This window comes from Psammomys obesus, unplaced genomic scaffold (genome assembly GCF_907164565.1).
Source record: "Psammomys obesus unplaced genomic scaffold, mPsaObe1.curated_primary_1811, whole genome shotgun sequence".
Lineage (NCBI taxonomy): Eukaryota > Metazoa > Chordata > Mammalia > Rodentia > Muridae > Psammomys > Psammomys obesus.
In genome coordinates, this window is record NW_026596120.1 from 12,683,091 (window position 1) to 12,702,800 (window position 19,710).

Consider the following 19,710-nt stretch of genomic DNA (forward strand, 5'->3'; position numbering starts at 1 on the left):
AGCCGGGACCCTTCTTTCTATCATCATGGGCATCCTCTCAGCCTTCCAAAGGTCACTAAGACCTTCCAAAGGTCACTAAGACCTTCCAAAGGTCTTTAACGGTCACTCCAGTTTCTCCGCTCTTTTTCTTCTGCACTCTCCCTGCCGTACCCCCCCACACACTTGTTAGGATTGAGGAGTAGGGTTTGTGGAATGGGGCTATGAGCATGACTTTCACAGACTTTGTATGTCTGAGGGCCTCCCTCACATCCAGCCCTGCAAGAAAGGGCCCCAGCACGGGATGTCCTTGCTAACTTCCTCTGTGATATATAAGAGTTCCGTGTTAATCAAACACACACCACACACACGCACGCATGCACTCCCTGTAAACCTAGATATTTGGGTTAGCATACACACACAAATCTAAATATTTACATGAGTTTTGAACCTTTCAGCATAGGCCCCTTGAATAAACAAACATGCCCACGACGTTGTCAATGCTCATTCTTTCAAACAAATACAAAAACAGAAAACTGTTTGTGGAATGTCCTTCAAAGCGTCAGAATATTATTTTGAAAACCTTCATGCTTATGACTCTGTCTTCAAAGGAATTTTCCTTTAGTCAATTTTATTTGACGTCTAGTTTGCCTATAATAAAATGCACAGACTTTAAACATAAACTCTACCTGTATAAATATCACTGCCGTAAAAATGTAGACAATTTTGACCACATCAGAAAGTCCCTGTATACACAGTTGCAAATCTTTAACTTTTGTAGTTTGGGTTTCAAATACGTAAGAGCGACTCTTTGTGAATAAGGTGACAGCTGAACCATGCTTACAAATCATAGCCACGTCAGAGGGGAATTTTGCAAATGATCAAGACTGGCCATTGTGATGAACCTGCAGCCCACTGAGGGCCGAACATTCCAGGCCATAGGTCACTTCGGCATTTTACAAACGTGATACTCACTTGCCAGCTCTGAACCAGGCATTGCTTCAAGCACTGGGAGACTGTTTGTTCTGAAAATCTCCAGCCATCTTTTCCCCTGGGAGTCTAAAGCCTGTTGGGGAACTATCGATGAACAAGAGATCATATGTGCCATACAATCTAAGGAAGCAAGGCGTGCCTAGAAATGAATGAAAGTGTAGCAAGGAGATGGAAAGCCATTGATAGTAGTAATCTTTGTGGTTCAAATTTTCTTTTCTTTATCTTTTTGTGGAGCATTTTGGAGAGTTTTTGCGTTTGTTAAGTGGAGTGGAGCGGAGCATCTAGCTTTTTATAGACGCTGGGTCAGGGTTCTGCCTAAAGAACTTGCCTTTAAAAGCAGAAGGGCCCAAACCTTCAAAAACCAAGATGGCTGCCCTAAGCAAAGTTAGAGGGAGGCTGTAACCCAGCTCAGCAAGGCCTCCCTACTCCACTGTCGTCCACATGTACCCTCAAACCATGTCCCCTTCAAGACATGGCTTACACTATTTTGTACTGGCTGGTGATCATTTCTTCCTCTCCTTCTGGCTATGAGTGGGTATTTGGTAAGTCTGAGCAGATGAGGACAAGGTCTCCCGGTTCTGTCCTCATGAAACAGTATGCAGTGCCAGGTGTCTGGGACCCTGGAAGTGGCTCTTCCAGCAAGCTTTGTCAAACCCATCCTCCTCCCATTTTCTCCTCCCATTATAGCCACACATCTCGTCTGTCTCCAACTGCTGTATCCCCTGGGACATCGGGCTCAGACCCATATCAGCACCTCTGCAGGGCATCCACAAAATACCCAGGCTAGCCATAGCTGCAGTGGCCAACGCTGGTGTGAGCTTGGTGAGGCCAGAGGCCCTCACTATGGCCCAGGGCTGAAGATGCAGAATTCCAGGACTTACTGGAAATAGCAAAGGCATATCTTTCAGGAAAGGCTTTGAGGAGGTTTCTCTCCCACCATCCTCATCTTCCTCCCTGGAGACAGCAGAGGAAGCTGGTAGGGATTACTCACTCCTGCACATTATATGTTACTAATTAAAATAAAGTCTTCTGTAAATGCTCAGAAACTAAAGTATACTAACCCTGAACCCACTGTCCTTCCTTCCCACACCATGCTTCTCTTGGGCTCCCCTTTTCACCCATGGCCTTGCCTCCTTGGCTTCTGGCCTTTCTTCCATTTAGAGTCAATGACAGCTGAATTTCTGTGAGAGTCTCTGATCTGGTCTCTTCTCATATATCCTGTGAGACTTCCCTGGCCTGGCCTAAGTTCAGCCCTAATGGCTTTCCTCCTTCTTCTGCTAGATGCTATCATCACTAGCGTGTAACAAGCCTTTAAGGTACCTCTGTGTGAAAGTCATCAATAAGGTTCTGGGATTTGAGGAAGCAACCTTGAACTTGACATACATCCGAGCCTCACCCCAGTAAGAGGGTACTGACGGTCAGGAGCAAAGCTCTAGATAACGAACCAGAAGGTTCCACGGAGACCGTGAGCAAAGGTGGGGATGCTGATCACCTGTAAGAGGTGACCTTGGTGTTTGAGGAGCAAGATGTACTGCAGCAGGGTTTGGAGGTGCACCTGCACCCCCAGCTGTGGACCAAGCATTCAAAGACATGAGCCAATGGGGAGTGGGGTGGGGTGGGGTGGGAATTCTCATTCAAACCACCATTCTCCTCCCACCATACTCCTACTCCCTCTGTCATTGCTTTGAATGACAGAGCAAACCCAAACTCAGTGCTTCAAACAATAGCAACTTCAGTTTGCTGTCACATAGGCTATCTGCACAGGGCTCTTCAGGGGACAGTTGCTCATTTCTGGTTTATTGAAGGCTGGGACTAGAATGATCTAAGGGAATGCTCAGTAGCCTGCCTGGCAGTCGACACCAGCAGAGGACTGAGCAGTCTAGGCGGATAACCCACTCGTATTTAGGCGCTGGCCTCAGACGCCACAGCTGCATGGTGGCTCTGCTTCCACTGGAAGCAAGCACCTTGCTGACCCATATTCAAGTGGCGAGAACACGTACCCACCCCTTGATGGCATCGTTGTCACACTGCAAGAGGTGTGCGTGGGTGGGAGATGCCGATGTGGCTATCTTTGTGAAATGTGATCAACCTCATCAGCGTCTCCTACCCACACACCTCTTCTCCAGCTCAGGGGCTTCCCTTCCATTCCCCCAACTTCCCTTTTCTATATAAACCTGACATTTCAGGCACATGCTGTCTTGGTCCTCAGCTTTTCTCTTGGTCTGCTTACCTTCTTCTTCTCCTCCTCCTTTCTCTTCTTCCTCCTCTTCTTTTTCCTCTTCCTCCTCCTTTATCCCACCTCTTCTCCTCCTCCTTCTCATTATTATTATTATCTTTTCTTCATCTCTTGCTGCTCCCTCCTCCTCTCGTGGCCTGGTTCAAGCTGAACCCTTCCAGATGCCTTTGGCTGAACTCTCCCTCATATCTACAATAAAATCCTTCTCCTCGACCATACCCTGGAGTGTCATGTCCTCATTTTCACTCAGGCAGCAGTTTGGGCTTAGATGATATTTCTGTATAGCAGACTTGCCTTCATTTGCATTTGAAAAGTTCTCCTTGGGGTAGTAAGATGGAAGATTTGGAGAGGAAGACAAGAGACCCGAGAGACTTTATTATAGTATTCCAGGGTAGAAATAGTTACGGCCCGAGCTGAGGTATACATCTGAAGATGATGAAGAGACTCAGGTATAAGAGACACCAACAAGAGATCACAGGGTCTGGCAATAGAGTTGAACATAGGTAAGGGGTCATGTAGGAAGAATCCTGGTTTCTTACTTGGGAAACTAAAAGTGGTAGGAGTATGATGGTTTGAATGAGAATTTCCACCCCACCCCACTCCCCATTGGCTCATGTCTTTGAATGCTTGGTCCACAGCTGGTGGAACTGTTTGGGAAGGATTAGGAGGCATGGCCTTGTTGGAGTGGGTGTGTCACTGAGAGTGGCTTTGAGGTCTCCAAAGTTCCTAATTAGTTCCCTATCTCTCCCTGCCTCAGGCTTTTGGATCAGATGTAAACTTTCAGCTACTGCTCTAGTGTCATGCCTAACCGCGTGCTGTTCTTCGTCTCACCATAATGTTCATGAACTCTACCACCCTCTAGAACCATGAGCCCCAAATCAAATGCTTTCTTTTAGAGTTGCCTCACTCATGGTGTCTCTTCACAGTAATAGAAAAGTAACTAAGGCAGGGTCTGAAAGAAAAAAAGAAGTCTGTGGGAAAGACAGTATGTCACAGTTGGGGAAGTGACTAGCATGAGGAGTCTGGGATATACAGGTGGACATGCTCAATAGACAGTACAATAAACCTGAGTGCAGGGTTTCAGGAAAACGTTCTTGAAGAGGGACCAAGATTTGACTGCCACAGGATTGTCAAGAGAATGCACGAAACAGAATGAATGTCCAGAAAAAGACCTCAGGCAATTTTAGGGGGCATTAACCTTCCAGAGATGATCAGAGAAGGATGTTCTAGTGAGGCATTACATATTAGATTGTGTCTTCTCTCCTGAATCTGGCCTGACCCAGGGGAGAGTCCAAGATTAAGTGCGGTTTTGGTGTCTTGTATTCGTGAACAATGCCCAAACTGTCTAATCCCAATATCCTCGGTACCATCTCCTTCACCAACCCCTTCACTTTACTCTCACCTTTGCCAGCAGCATTACCTGTATTTCTGTCAATACTTTCACCATCAGCAATATCAATACCATCTTTCTTAAATTTTTTTATTTAACTTTTATTAATTACACTTTATTCATTTTGTATGCCCCCCCCATAAGCTCCTCCCTTCTCCCCTCCCGATCCCACCCTCCCTCTCCTTTCTGCATGCATGCCCCTCCCCAAGTCCACTGATAGGGGAGGTCCTCCTCTCCTTCTTTCTGATCTTAGTCTATCAGTTCTCATCAGAAGTGGCTGCATTGTCCTCTTCTGTGGCCTGGTAAGGCTGCTCCCCCCTCAGGGGGAGGTGATCAAAGAGCAGGCCAATCAGATTATGTCAGAGGCAGTCCCTCTTCCCATTACTATGTAACCCACTTGGACACTGAACTGCCATGGGCTACATCTGTGCAGGGGTTGTAGGTTATCTCCATGAATAGTCCTTGGTTGGAGTATGAGTCTCTGGGAAGTTCCCTGTGTTCAAATTTTCTTGTTCTGTTGCTCTCCTTGTGGAGTTCCTGTCCTCTCCAGCTCTTGCTATTTCCCACTTCTTACCTAAACAATACCATCTTTTTTTTATCCCATCTTCACTAATAGTTTCTGTCCTAATTAGCATCAACTTGACATAGCCTAGACTCGTCCCTTGAAAAAAAGAGTCTCGGTTGAGTAAGTGTCTTGATGGAGTTCATCTGTGGGCATGACTATGAGGGATTGTCTTGATTGTGAATTAGTATTGGAGATCTCAGTCCACCCTGGGAAGGTCGTCCTGGGCTGTGTAAGAAAACTAGATCTAAGAGTCTGAGAAGCCCAGCAAGCAATGTTCCTCATGATTTCTGCTTCAAATCCCTATTTGAGCTTCTGCAATGGCCTCAATTTCTCCATCTTAGAAAAGAAACCGGGACAAAAATAATTCTCAAAAAATATTTTATCATGAAATATTAAGAAGAGTCCAGCTAATGAAAGGAAACACAGGAGGGACTTTCTAGAAGATGGGACTGGAGAGGTGTCTCTGTCACCAGGTAGCCTCTCTGCTGCCTCTGGTGAGGAGGAAGCTGGTTGCTGGGGCTCAGAGACAGGCAGCAGTTTGGAGAGGTGTCTGGTTTCTTGAGAACTATGGCCTTCTTGGATTTGGAGGCCATGAATGCAGATGGGCATCTATACAGAGTACACATGGACATACAGTGAGTTCCAGACTCTTTTGCAGAAGCCTCAAGCTGGCCTTGCCAAGGCTCTGTTCTAACATCTGGGAAATTCCATGGGTTGGAGCGAGAGCCCAGCAGAGAGGCTGGCTTAGTTTTGGAGGGAAATTAAAATGAAGACGAAGTCTCGTTTGCTTCTCTCAGACACCAGCCTTTCAATTCAGGGGTGTTGAAAGGACCCTGCTGTTTGAGGTTGCAGTCCTCCCTGTCCGGATAGCCATTCTAAACTCGGCCTTAAGGTGCAGGACTCCCTCTCCCCAGCAGGGCCTCCTACTCTGCTTGACTTCATCTGGAGAGTGTCTTTAGACATAGATGCCCCTAAACCACAATTGACATGTGGCCTTTGACACAGCTCCCTGCTAGCTCTCCCCTAATGATAATTAGATACTGCACTATATGATAATTAGGTACTGTGTTCCTAATTGCTGTTTAATGCAAATCAAGCATCCTTAAAGTGCCTAGTTTTAACCAATTATGTACACCTATCTTTGGAGTCCCCCACCCACTCCCCAAGGAGTATGTAGCCTTTGTTCTCTGGAATTAAAGTTGAACTATTTCCATGAAGTGGTTCCCAGAGTGTTTGATCTCCATCCTGCTCATGGCCTTCCAAGCTCTGTGCCTCAACTTCTGCTCCTCCTGCCTTCACAGGCTGGTGGCTAACAGCACCTGACCCCCCACCCCCACCCCAGGAAGAAGAAGACCACATCAGAGAATAATTTTGGCAGAGTATGAAACATCATCTACCCTACCCTTCCCTGGAGGGAAAACATGACCCAACAGAAACCTTCCAAACACTGCTTAAGGATGTGGGACTTGTGGCTTGGTACCTGTTCGTGCAACAGCTGAAATGGCAGGAGGGCTCAGCCTGGAGCTGAGGACACCATCAAATTCTTCTTTCACATTCCATGACGTTATTTGTCTACCCCTGTCAAGTATGGAACTCACATTTACTCAGTACACACAGGACAAAGCATGTGAGGTCAGGTGGGACTCAGTGACAGGTAACCCTTGGGCCTTTCTCCAAGGCTTTGACCATCTATCTAGAGCGGAACATGTCCAGTCACAAATGTTCTTGGTGAGAGGTCAAGATAGCCCTGATAGAAGCTTGGTATGACAGAATCAGCATATTCATTTGATTAGGTTGTTGGAGGACTCTGTCAGACCACCTTTCTGGAGACACAAGAGGTGGGCCTTGGAGGATGGAGGACAGGACAAGTGGAGCACCCCAAACTGAAGTTTCCCTGGTATCACTGAGAATAGTCCAGATGGAATAGCGGATGACCTGTAGCCCTCTCGGGACACAGGAGGAAGCCCAAAGAGCAGTCCATGGTATGCTGTGATATGGTTAGGGAGCAACCAAAGGTGGCAAAGGCCCTTGCTGCTTGTTCAAGTCAGGACTTTTCTTGGGAATGGCATTCTCCATGGTTTTAATGAGCTCTGTGAGACAACAGAGGTAGCTCATTAGGTGGAGTGCTTGCCTGCTATGCACAAAACCTTGAAAACAAAGTGCGGTAGCGCTGGCCTGTGAGCTCAGCACAGACTAAAGGCAGGAGGATCAGAAGTTCATCCTCAGCCTCACATTGAGTTTGAAGCCAACTTGGGAGACCTGAGACAGGGTCTCAAAAAAAAAAAAAATCTGGTAAACCTAGGAACGATTAGCGCTTTTGAACTGTTTTCCAAGGAAGAGAACCTGTGGCACCTGATAGAGTTTTACCCTCAGAACCATCCAGTGATGTGTTTTTTGTGGGGAGACAGTCCCAGCTGCCCCAGACGCCCTGGATGGAAGGCCAGGCAGGCACCTGGGCCACAGTACAGAGAGCTCACGGGGCTGTCATCTGTTACCAGGTGTTCGTGCTGTGCCATGGCCTCCTGCAGCTCTGCCAGCTGCTTTACAGCGCCTACTTCAAGAGCAGCCTCACCACAATCGAGAAGCGCTTTGGGCTCTCCAGTTCTTCCTCGGGTCTCATTTCCAGCTTGAATGAGGTGAGCGGGGTGGGAGGTGGTGTGGGGGAGTCTTTATTTTTTAAAACAAAATTGATTACATTTGTTTATTTTATGTGCAAGTGTTTTGCCTGCCTATATGTACATATACTGTGTGCATGCTTGGTGCCTGAGGAAGCCTGGAGAGGGCACTGGATCTCCTGGAACTGGAGTTGTGGATGGCTGCGAACCACTAGGCTGGGAACTGGACCTAGGTCTTCTGCAAGAGCAACAAGCGATCTTAAATGCTGAGCCGTCATTCCAGCCCTGGGCGGGAGGCTCTTGACCATCCTTCAATGTGTGCATTATCCTAACCACGGGCTCCGAGAGGAACATAACAGGGACTGGGCTTACATCCTAGTGCAGAATAGCTCCCCTAAATTTTTTGTCTTTGACTTGTTATTGTCCTCACAGACAACAGACAGTAAGGAAACAAACCTTTGGCATTCATGTCACTGTGGCCTTGTCCTGGCCCTTGTATGAATCAAAAGTCACCCTAGTTCTTGATGAGTCCAGACACATCCTCTGGATTCTTTTCACATGTGTCCTAGGCCCCTCTACTAAACAGATGAGATCTGGCATGTCAGGTAGATCCTCTCTTACAGCACTCAAGAGAATCCAAAGCTATGACCTCCCGCATCTGAACTTTGATCTGCATCACTGAATGCTTAAAATAAAACTGTGGTTCAGGAACAAATAAAGTTTGTACACTGCTACTAGTAGTGTGTGAATGTGTGTATGGGGCCAGAGGTGTGTAAAGAGAGCCCAGCCTTATGCAGGAGTGGGTGAGGCCATCTGAGTGTGTGGTGTGTACAGACCTTCAGACAGAAGCTCCAATCTCAAAGCCTTCCTGGGCCCAGGTGGTATGAAAGGGCACAGGCCGCCTATGGCAGTTCAAGGGCAGGTGGAGGTGCTCAAACAAGTGTCTTGGCCTTGGAAAGCAGCTGTCCTATTGTCCATTCTGACGTGACATTGAGGGATAAACAGGCAAGGTGGGTTGGAGCCCTAGAGCCCTGTCCTACGTGTCCAACTCCAGCCCTGAGGCCCCTTTGGTTTTGAGACGTGAAAGAGCAGCGTGTGCTGTTAATGGGCTTTATGTCAGATTCCAAATGTTCACCACCACCAAGAAGATGCGGCTGTTCTCGGGCACTCTGAGGGTGATAGGTGAGGCCTGAAGTCCGCTTCTTGGCTAGAACAACTACAGTTTTGAGGTCTGCTGAAAAAAAAAAAAAGCAATACCCAAGCAAGTTCAGGGACACCACCAATGACGGACAGTCCCTTCCCTGTCTATTCTCCCTGGGTGAAATACGGTCTTCTCTGGCCTAGGGGAGGGTAGGACCTGGGTCTCATTTGATCCCTTGTTTCCCTTTACAGATCAGCAATGCTACCCTCATCATCTTTGTCAGCTACTTTGGCAGCCGGGTGAACCGCCCCCGGATGATCGGCATAGGGGGCCTCCTCCTGGCTGTAGGCGCCTTCGTCCTCACCCTCCCACACTTCCTGTCAGAGCCCTATCAGTACACCTCGACCAATACTGGTGAGTGACCCCGGCTCCTGCCCTGAGGAACTGAGGCAGGGCGAGCATGGCACAGGGTTGATGGCAGTGCTCACGAGCTCGGGGTTTCCGCTCTGGGTCATGCTTCTCTCCTCTCCCTTTAGAGGCCACCCTTGGATTTAGCGGTTCAGTTGCCCTCCAGACCACATCTGAAGTGCAGAACCTGTTGAAACACACAGAAGTGTGAAGTAGCCTAGCCACTTGGTTCCCGGTTTGTTGAGGATGTGCTTGCCAGCCTCTCCCCATGACCCCTTGTGCTTTGTGCCAGGATCAGTATAAACTCCACCTGCCTGGAACCAGAGCCCACAGAGGCTTAGCAGAAAGACGAGCAAAATGTGGAATGTGATGGCATTTGGGGGTTTTCTTGATGTTCTGTGGCCGTTACGCCTGTCAATTTTACATTAAATCACATAGTGTTTAATGTTTTACATTAAATCACATAGTCGTTGATGTCCAGACATTAACTAGTAGTGTGCAAAGAAAAGTCATAATTTGAGAACTTATGTAACTTCTCCTGGAAACATGAACAAATGCCTGTCCACTCCACATAAGACACTATGGTAACCTAAAGAGATGACTCTGTTCAACACTTGCTTTAGTGAGCCAATAAGTTTATTTGGGTTACCTACAGGAGCTTGGGTAAGGGATTATAAGAGCATAGGTAACCCAAAGGCAGCCATGTCATTAAAAGGCACAGTCCATCATGGGTGAAGACTCAGAAAAACTTATCCTTAGAGCCTCTTTACAACTTGCAGGCAATTCCATCAGATCTCTCCTCTTCCCCTACTACTGATTCCTGCTTTGTACGACCTTGGGGAAAGCTTTGTAAATCTTGTAATTTTTATGAACTTCTGAGCCTTACAAGTTTCTGTAACTCTCTTAGTTTTAAGAGCTCCTGCTCTTTCTTCCTCTAACCTGAAGGGAATGTTTCAGTTGCCAGGAAATGGCTACATAGTAGGTCTTCACACTTGAAGCTGTTCAGATACTGTTTCTTGGTCCAAGTAGCTAAGCAGGAAGGGGTTCCTCTCTCCTGACCCTCAAATAAGGGCTCTTTCTGTGACCCAAACTTCTGCTTTTTTTTATTGGGAGGTCTGGTGACAGGATGAAATAGACATGTATGTGGTTAAATGTGGTAATAATTAGTGCTGAAGTATCTAGAAAAAGGTAACTTTTCCTTTTTACTTTTTAATTATTCTAATTAGCATATATTAGTTATGCATAATAGGTCTCGTTATGACATTTTATACATGTACATGATTATTTTGGTTATATTCACTTTATTTCTCCCACTCTTGCTCTTCCTCTTCCTTTTCTCAACTAGTTCCCCCTTCTGTTTTCATTTGTGTGTATGTGTGTATGTGTGAGCGTATTTTGTTAGAGCTGATTAAAAGAGTGTGAGGGTTTATTTATAAGCACATAGGCACCTTACACGTGGCTTCACCACTGAAGAAAATGCTCCTCTCCCCTATCAACCCATTAACTAATTATAAATTGTTATTGTTTTAAATTGTTGAGATTTCATACAAATTCCAGACAGTTCTTCATTGAGTATAAACTTCACACATATTCCCTCCCAGTCTCTAGATCATCACACATACTCTTTTAACAGAATACATGTCACTTCCAAAACAAAAACAGATTTTAATTTTGACAAAATCCATTTTTTTCCCCTTATTTTTCTCTTCCATGACTCATTCTTCTGGTACCGCACTTAAGACCTCTGCTTGATCCCAGGAGAGACAGGGAGATTTTCTACGCACGTTCTCAGGGTGTTTCTGTTTTTTATAGTTACATGTAGACTTCTGGTCTGTTTTGAGTTAACCGTTTATAAGTGCTCAAGTTTTTCCTTTTGTGCAGGAATGTCATTTTTTTTTTCAGCCCAATTTGTTACAAAAAAAAAAAAAAGTCTTTTCACCATATGATAATTTGTACCATTCTAACAGATAAATTGTCTTGGGCTAAGGCTGCAGCTCAGTGGTAGAGAGTTGGCCCCAAATGCACAAGAGCCAGAGCTCTGCCACCAGCACAGAGAAGAAAGTCAGGCCCTGTCTGTGGCTTCATCTCTGGACTTCCTTTCCCACCCCACTGATCTGGGTGTCACTGCTGCCGCTACTGCAGTCCCTCCCTCCCTAGTGTTCTAGTCAATTTTGTTCTTTTTTTTTTTTTCTATATAAACTTCGAAATCTAGTTGTTTATATTCAAAAGAAAAATACCCTTCTGGAATTTTAAGTGGGATCGCATTAAATCCATAGACCCATTTGCACGCCTGTTGTGGGCGATCCTCTCAAAACCCTTAAACAGTGTGGCTCACCACTGCCCTTGCGTTTCACATTGATTTATGACTGAAAAAGCTCTCAGCTGCTAAGGGTCTTTATTCTCCAGGAGAGCGTAGCCCCTGAATGCCTTAATACCCGTTGTCCACCATGGCTGCCCAGTGCTGTGGACACACCTGGCTAACTTTCCTGCAGTGCTCAGCGCCTACTGATATTTACCAACAAGGTGTTCATCGTTGTTTGGGGGGTCTTTCACCTGCTTTGTTGTTCCCCTTTTCCTAATCTATATCCTCTGTTGTTACTTTGATGAGCCCTGGGGTGATAAAATCTCTGTCAGAAAAGAGCTTAATTCCACCCTTGCTCTTGAATTATTTAGCTGCAAATAACTATTAATAGTTATTCCTGCTCAGAGCTTTGTAGACAACACACCTTTGTCTTTTGGCATTTCTTGCTGGACCTTCTCCGTCTGTCTAATTATCAGCCCTCATTTTTAGGCATCCTGGTTTGATTCTCTCTAGTGCACTTACAATTTCTTTGTGTGTGTGTGTGTGTGTGTGTGTGTTGCTACCATAATATCTTTGAATGTGGGCTAATCTGTGTCTGTATGGGAGTTCAGGTATGGGTTTTTGTTTTTTTGTTTTGTCGGGGTTTTTTTTTTTTGTTTTTGTTTTTGTTTTTTAATAAGACCAAAATTTTTATTTAATTCTAAAAACTTGTCAGCCAAAAATGCTCCTGATTTTCTTCATCCTTCCCTCTGGAACTTTCATGTAAATATGCATGTCAGTCATCTGCCATCTCTTAACCTCACTTTAGTTTTCAACTCGTTGTCCTTCTATACCGTATTCTTAGTGGTTTCCTTAAGGCATGCCTTCCCATTCTGTGAGTCTCTCTCTAGCTTTTTAAATCAGAATCATTGTGAGTCCTCTCTTTGTATGCTCTATAATGTGACTGTGGAGCAAACCGTGGTGGGATTTATCCCCCCTGTGTAAATTATGTGTGGTCAGATTGAGGGTAGATCTGTTGTAGTGTAGTATTTTACATCCTCCTGTGGACTCAGCACTCCAGGATCATCACTGCTTTGGAGATAACTTCAGCTCAGGATGAATTTGCCCTTGTCTTGGGAGGAGCAGGACGTGATCATGGCCTCATGATGAGCAGCATGGAGGGGCCCCATCTGCAAATGCTCATCCTTAGTTCTTGGCAGGCAGTAAAGCTGTATATTGTCTCCGGAGGGTAAATGGGCCATCCAGGAACATGCTGGGCAAGTAACTGATTCGTGTTTGCATGACTCTCAGGCTCTTCTAAAAGTAGACTTAAGTTCCAGAGAGAATCATTCAGAATGGCAGCAGAAATTCCTCTGTGGGTTGTAAGGCTTGTGCTGGAGATAGGTAGTTGGGAGAGGGATAGTTTGGGGGAGGGAGAGTGGGGTACCAGGGAGAATTAGGAGCAGGGAGGTCTACCGATGAAGTGTCTGCAACACTCTTTCTGTCACTCACTGTCGCTCTTTCCAGGTGCTCTGGTCATTTTCATAGGCGTGTGGCAGTCCTGGACTGCTCAAAGGTTAAGCCTTGCCTCAGGAGAGCCAAGGATGAAGACAGATCCAAGCCCATGGCTTCTGCCCTGTCCTTTCTTCCCTCCATCTAGACGAGGCATTGGAGTCCAGCTCTCGTGGAGAGTCAGGACTTGACCTCTTTGATGCATGAAGACAGGGCTAATGAGATCAGCAAAGGAGCCAGGAGCACTGGGGCCAGGCTGAGGGGAGGGCACCTTGCCAGACACCACACACCATGGCCTACTCAGTCAGGCTGGTCGGCTCCCTGCGGCCTGGGCCCACAGCCCGTGGCATTTGCCTTGCACAATGTAGCCATGGGAGGGGAGCCACTCCACTCCTTATTAGGGATGGCTGTTCCGATTGAGTTGGGATTTACCACAAAGCCCCCAGATTACAGGGAGCCCAATCTTAACCCTGGCTCATATCATCTGAGGGACAGTGGGAAGGGTTTCTAGAAAGACCACAGCTTGCCTGACAGGGCCACCGTGTGCACAGGCTGGGAGAATGGACTGGTTTGTTGTTGCGCGTCCTGTCTGTGCAAACTCTGCAACAATAGAATGACGTCTGCTTTGACTGGGAGTCAAGCAACAGCTGGAAGTGTTCAAGGATAGACTGACTACCTTCGGGCAGCTTTCTGGTGCCAGACAATAAAAGAAGGAGGACCTTGGCCTAGGAATCTCATCTGTGCGCTTTAGTTGGGCTGTATACCAGGTGCCAAGGCAGTGTTGAAGTATGCTGCGTTAGTATGTTCAGAGAAAAATATTCACTGGGTCTCACTTCATGGGGGAAAAAAGGCTGATTGTGAGTCCACTTCAAATAGATTCCTGTGGGAACTTCAGCTTTGAATTATGTAAGATCGTGGGGTGGGGAGTGGGAGGGGAACATATTTCATTAGATGTGACCCCCAAATGGCGGTGTGTCTGAGCTGTCTTCTGGAGCCAGGCAGTCCTCCGGCTGAGACTGGATGTTGAGGCTCTCTGATGGCGTGGCCTTGGGCCATTTCCTCCCTGCCTTGAGTCTCAGTACCTCAGGAGGGTCTAAAAGAGAGACACCTCCCCAATAAGGCTCTGATGGCTTGCAGAGGCACGCGTCCTTGCATTTAGCCCAGTGGCTGGCACAGGCGGCGATTGTGACGTGGTGGCTGTTGTTCATGCGGAAAGGACTTATAGGACTCTGAGAAAATGGGTAGGTAGCCCCTTGGAATCCCCAGTGAGAACACACATGAGTACTTGGCGAGCACTTTGCTGTGGGCTGGATAGCGTGGGAGAACCCGCAGGGGATCTCTAGTCCTCGCCCTAGGTCCTCCATGGCACCCTCATTCGGGCATGGGCCCCTCTGGGTGAGAGCTCGGGCTGCTGTTCTGACAAGTTCCCAGAGCATACCGAATGGTGTTTGATGTGGACCCTCTTAAAGTCACGGTGTAGGGAAGGAGAGATCCTCACACTGGTAGACGGAGCATGGGCTTTGACGCTCAAATCCCACCTCAGCGGCTCCCTTGCCAACTCTCCTTAGGGGAGGTACTCTGCTGCTCTGAACTTTATATGTAAAGTGGGAGCAACAATCCCTTCTCACTCAGCGTGTTCTCAGAGTAAAATCTATCGTGGACGTAAAGAGCGTGGCTCGCGGTGGCTGCTGGGGACATTTCTGTTTGCTTCCCCTCGCTGTCGCATTTGGAATCTGTTATTGATCACTATCCACTCTTCTCTTCGTGAGTATTTGCTGATTTCTCCCCCCCCCCCCGCCTTGGAACAGAGCTGCTCCAGAAATGACCATGGAAAATGAAGAGGAACTATGATTTTCAGAGGGGGAAAAAAATTAAAGAAAGGCTGACCTTTGTGGGAAATCACGAAGACTTTCAACAACTAATTGCCAATTTAAAAGAGTCCACGCAGACATTTATGGATGTTTAGATTTTCCAAATGTCAGTGGGGTCCGGAAATGTGCCTTGGAGCCTTTAGAGACTAGCTACCCAGCCAAAGCCTCCATCCAAGCCCATGTCTAGAAGGTGCAGAGAAGCTTTTGTAGATGGGAAACAGGCCCGCATGAAAGCAGCTCTCCCAGGAGAGAGAAAAGGAGTTTTTTGAAACCAGTGCTTTGAGGAACTAGGTGTAACCCCGTGAAAAATTCAGTTTGTCCATTCAGAAGTCATTCTGGCAGATAATGGAGCTGGGAGTGTGGGGGGAGGCAGGAAGTTTCTTGGAGGCTAAGCAGGAAATGGGGATCGGAAGTTGTATTTTGGGAGCAATCAAGAAAACAAAGGGAAGAGTCCCTTCCTATTCCTTTCTGGCTGAGGCTGCTGGTCCCTATCCTCTGCTCTCTATGGTGTCCTTAGGAAGGCGAGAACAGCAAAGCATGGAAAGTAGAGCTTCAGGATGCAGTGAGACTTCAACCCTTTCTTGTGCAACTCAAGCAACCTCCAGAGCCAAATCCATCTCCTAAACCCATAAGCCACGAAGGGCCAGGCCACAGAATCACCCTAGAACGTGAGCTCAGGTGGCTCTGTGGTAAAAACCCAGCTGTGGCGTGAAATGGAGATGATGCCAGAGGCCATCGGGGAAATGAGGGGTGCACAGCGTGTGGGTGGCCCGAGTGTGCCTGTAACACATAGGTACGTGCAGGGCAGACCATCTCTACACACAGGAAGTTGAATGAGGTAGGGGAGACGCTGAGCATGAGGAGGCTGGTATATGTGGAGATGGGTATTGGAGGCAGCAGCATGTGGGCACAGGGGTGAAGGTATGGAGGTGGGGAGATTGTGAGGAGGTGGGAATATACAGGAAGGAGGAAGTACGGTGAAATGGAGAACTCATATATAGGAGGAATCCTGTGGGCAGGGATACAGGCTGAGCATGCATGTGAGGGGAAGTAGGTGGGTGGAAATTGGCTGGAGGGTTGAGGTAGGGTATATGTAAAGGATGGAGGGGAAGCGTGTACTGGGGTGAATGCGTGGGTAGTTGGGGTGAAAGTTGCTCAGGCTGGCTAATTGGAACTGTTTAACCCGTTTAATTTGGAGGAAAAAAAAAAGGAAGAAAAAAACTAAGCAAACACAAAACACATGGCCACTATTAATTCAACTAAAAGTAAAACATCCCTGAACAGATGAGCAGAACAAAACCGGATGAGGGTTGATGCGGACCCTCTTAAAGTCATGGCGTAGGAAAGCATAGAAGTGAACCTGGAGAAATGACAGCCTGCTCCTGGCTGTTGTGTCGAGTATCAGGGGAGGGTCAGAACGTCAAAGGTTGTGGAGCAAGCGTTTCCACTGCAGCAGAATGATAGGCAGCCCCTCTCAAGGCAGCAGCTGTCAGCCGTCGACCTAGTCCGCTCTCTGGTTCTTTGAGCGTGTGTTTTGTGGGCAAGTCAGGTGAATTGAATACATGACTCATTCTCCTAGGCCTCCAGCAAGAGGCTGAGTGTGGCTCCCCTCCACCTCTGGCCCTTGGGAACTGCGCTGTCATTTTTCTTGTTCAGCAATGAGGCCAGGGGGCAGACCTGCTACAAGCGTCTGGGAGACAAGCTCCTTCCTGCTCCTCCATCGACTCACTCTTCCTGGATGGTTGGTGGACTCTGTCTAAGTCCTAACCGGGGCAGGGGGAAAGGTCTTCTTAAGAGTCGTCATTCATGGCGGATAAGAAAGGCTTCTTGCTATTCTAGTGGCTTTGGACATCCTAGGAAGCAGTCCCTATCCCCTTGTGGAATGTGGTTTTAAGAAACCATTGTCCATCACTATAGGAGACAGTGGGCTCCTGAGGACCCAGGGAATCAGGAAGGCGCTATCTAGTTTTCTTGCTGCCGTTGGTGAGAATGGGGCTGCTGACTGTACCCAGACAGCCTCCTATGACCCAAAGACTTGACACAGACTCCCCAGGAACACCTAGGCAGTGGATGCCCTGAGAATTGGGGGTCAACTTTTCTTTCTCCCATGACCAGGGGACTTTTAAGAGCTCCAAGCTTGTGCTGTCCATAATCAGGGACGATGGGAACTCAGGCATTGAAAGAGGGAAAAGATCACAACAGGCAACTAACTGACTCACATACAAGGACCTAGCAAATATCCCCTTCCTGTCTTTTTCCTAGTCTGGGGTAGGAGTAAGAAGAAAGATGAACAGGAGAAACCCCCTCTCCTCCCAGATACCCACCCTTCAAGAGCTCTGCTCATGTCTAGTTTGAGCTTTGTGTCTCTGGAGCTTTGATTGTTGAAAGTTTTAGTGGCTGAAGTGTTTGAAAACCATGTCAGGCCGAGGGCAGACATTTTTGTTCAAGAACCAGGTAGCAAATATTTCTGGCTTGCCAACCCTTGAGTCTCTATGAAGCTGTTCAGCATGTTACAGGGACACCGGGGGAGAAGAGACAAGTGTCGAGGTGTCTGCTAAAATCCTCTTTGGCACAAACAGGATGGAGATCAAATCTTACCCTACTTAGTAGTTTCCCAAGCCCTACACTGTAAAAGGAACTTTTATTTGCCTGTTCCAGTTGTCGTCTTGGAGGCTTACTGCCTCCTTCTGCTAACCTAGGCCTAGTCCCGGAAGCTTCTAGCCTCTGTACAATCTAACCTAGGTCTAGAATGTTTTCAGCCTCTGAGACTTACTGCTTAGTAGGTGCACACTTTCTTGTTCTTACTGAGCTCTGGCATGGCTGGTTCAGCTCAGCTGTTCTGGCTCCAACTCCTCTCCCAGCCGACTTATTCAGTCAGGTCCTGAATTGCTCCGCTTGACCTCAAACTAATACCAGCAACCTGCTCTAATCTCCTGGCTCCTTCTCATTCCCTGGCTCATTCGGCCTTCACTATGCTAGATGGTTCTCCTGCCCTTAGAGCTGAACTCCCAGGGTATGAATTCCGCCAGGTTGCCCCGATGTGCTGCTCATGAATCATGAGGACAGGCCTTTCTCTCCCAAGTGACTCTTTCCTTAGATCTCCCAGTAATTCTGTGGGTTCTAGTCTGCCTCCTAGAATCATCCAGCCCAAGCCTGTTAGTCCCCAGCTGCAGGAACAGCTGTCCCAGAGCTGGGCTAAGCTTCTTCAGTGGCAGGATCCTCACACAACCTCAGAAAATAAGGCAGCCGGACTTCAGGGTATCCCCAGGAAAGAGACAGAGAAGCCTCCACTCTGGACCTGAAGGTACTAAAGCAAGCTTAAGTTGTGAGTGTATGATCAAAAAAGCCAGAAACTCAACCCCGCAGATTTTTATTTTTATTTTTTTGAGACAGGCTTTCTCTATGTACTTTTGGCTGTCCTGGAACTCACTCTGTAGACCAGGCTGGCCCCAGACTCAGAGATCTACTTCCCTCTGCCTCCTAAGTGCTAGGCCTTACCTTTCCCCTATTTGCTGTCTAGGGGAGGCCAAGCCCTGTATTTTACCCCCATAAGATTTACTTTCTTTGGTTGGAGTCCTTCTTTTTATCCTTGGGTCTAACTTTTTTTTTTTTTTTTTAATTTTCAGCCTTCAGAATATTCTGTCTTCCCTTCTCCTGGCTCTACAGCATTCCTGTCATTCTTAGACTTGCCAGCTGTGTCCCAGAGGACACAGCACACAGAGCGATAGACCCATGGCCCTTTTCCCTCAGGTGTGCAGTAGCTGATTCCCCAAGAGGACTCTCCAGATATGGTTCCCCAGCTTGCCTAGCAGATATGACAGACTCTGTCAACAGGCTGCCTCCAGCCGAGCCAGGCCATGGCTTCTGCTGGCTAAAGAGCTCCCACTAAGAAGGAAAATGTGGGGTGGGGTGGGGGATGCATGAATGCCTTTTGATGAACTGGTATTGGCTCTTCTAACAGTTCTGGGTTTTCTTCAAAGAGCTCCCAGCAGGCTAGGGGATAAATCTGTGAGCAATAAGTTCTATTTCACAACCAGTGAAAGGTGCTAGCGGAAGGCCCATCCCTTTAAAATAGTACATGCAGTGCTGCAAGCTGTCATCTTTTTTTTTTTTTTCCTCTCCTAGCCACGAAAGAAATGAGTCTGATACTCGGGGTACCAGCTCCTATGCACTGGCAAAGGGCAATGAGGAGGTAGGAGAGGGGAGTCCCAGGCCAGCCGCAGTGTGGCTCGTAATTTTGTTAAGTCCTGCACACAGCAAGCCTGTTGTCTTGTGCCCAGTAGAAGTAGCATTGTCTAGGTCTCTGGTAGGACAAAGGAAGAGTGTTACAGTTTCAGTACACACACACACACACACACACACACACACACACACACCACCACCACCACCACAACCACCACCAGCACACTCTTTCCCTGTGCAGGTATAAACCCATCCCAGCACACACATCACTTCCGCCTGTGATCTCTGTGTTGGAATCTGCTGTTGCTGGAAACCACCACTGGTCTTGTCTCTCATTACTGGCCCCTGGCCCCACGTTTCTAAAAGCCTGAGTAACATTGCCTGTCAGTGGGCTTTTCCCTTATCCATTTGACTTTCTCCAAGTGATTCGTCATTTTGAATGGAAAGTGGTGTTATTGGAAGACCTTTTTGTCCCAGATTATGTTATACTAATTATTTTTTTTTATAACATAAAGTTTTCTGAATAAAGAGAACACAAAG

The 19,710-nt window shown here is 47.3% G+C and overlaps 1 protein-coding gene across 1 annotated transcript in view; it reads left to right on the forward strand.

The window, feature by feature from the left end:
- Positions 1-19,710, forward strand: part of Slco2a1 (solute carrier organic anion transporter family member 2A1) — a 74,176-nt gene that overhangs the window by 29,104 nt on the left and 25,362 nt on the right. The window contains exons 2-3 of the mRNA XM_055629846.1: positions 7,659-7,796; positions 9,168-9,330. Coding sequence (XP_055485821.1) covers positions 7,659-7,796; positions 9,168-9,330 — 301 coding nt within the window. The remainder of the gene's footprint in view (positions 1-7,658; positions 7,797-9,167; positions 9,331-19,710) is intronic.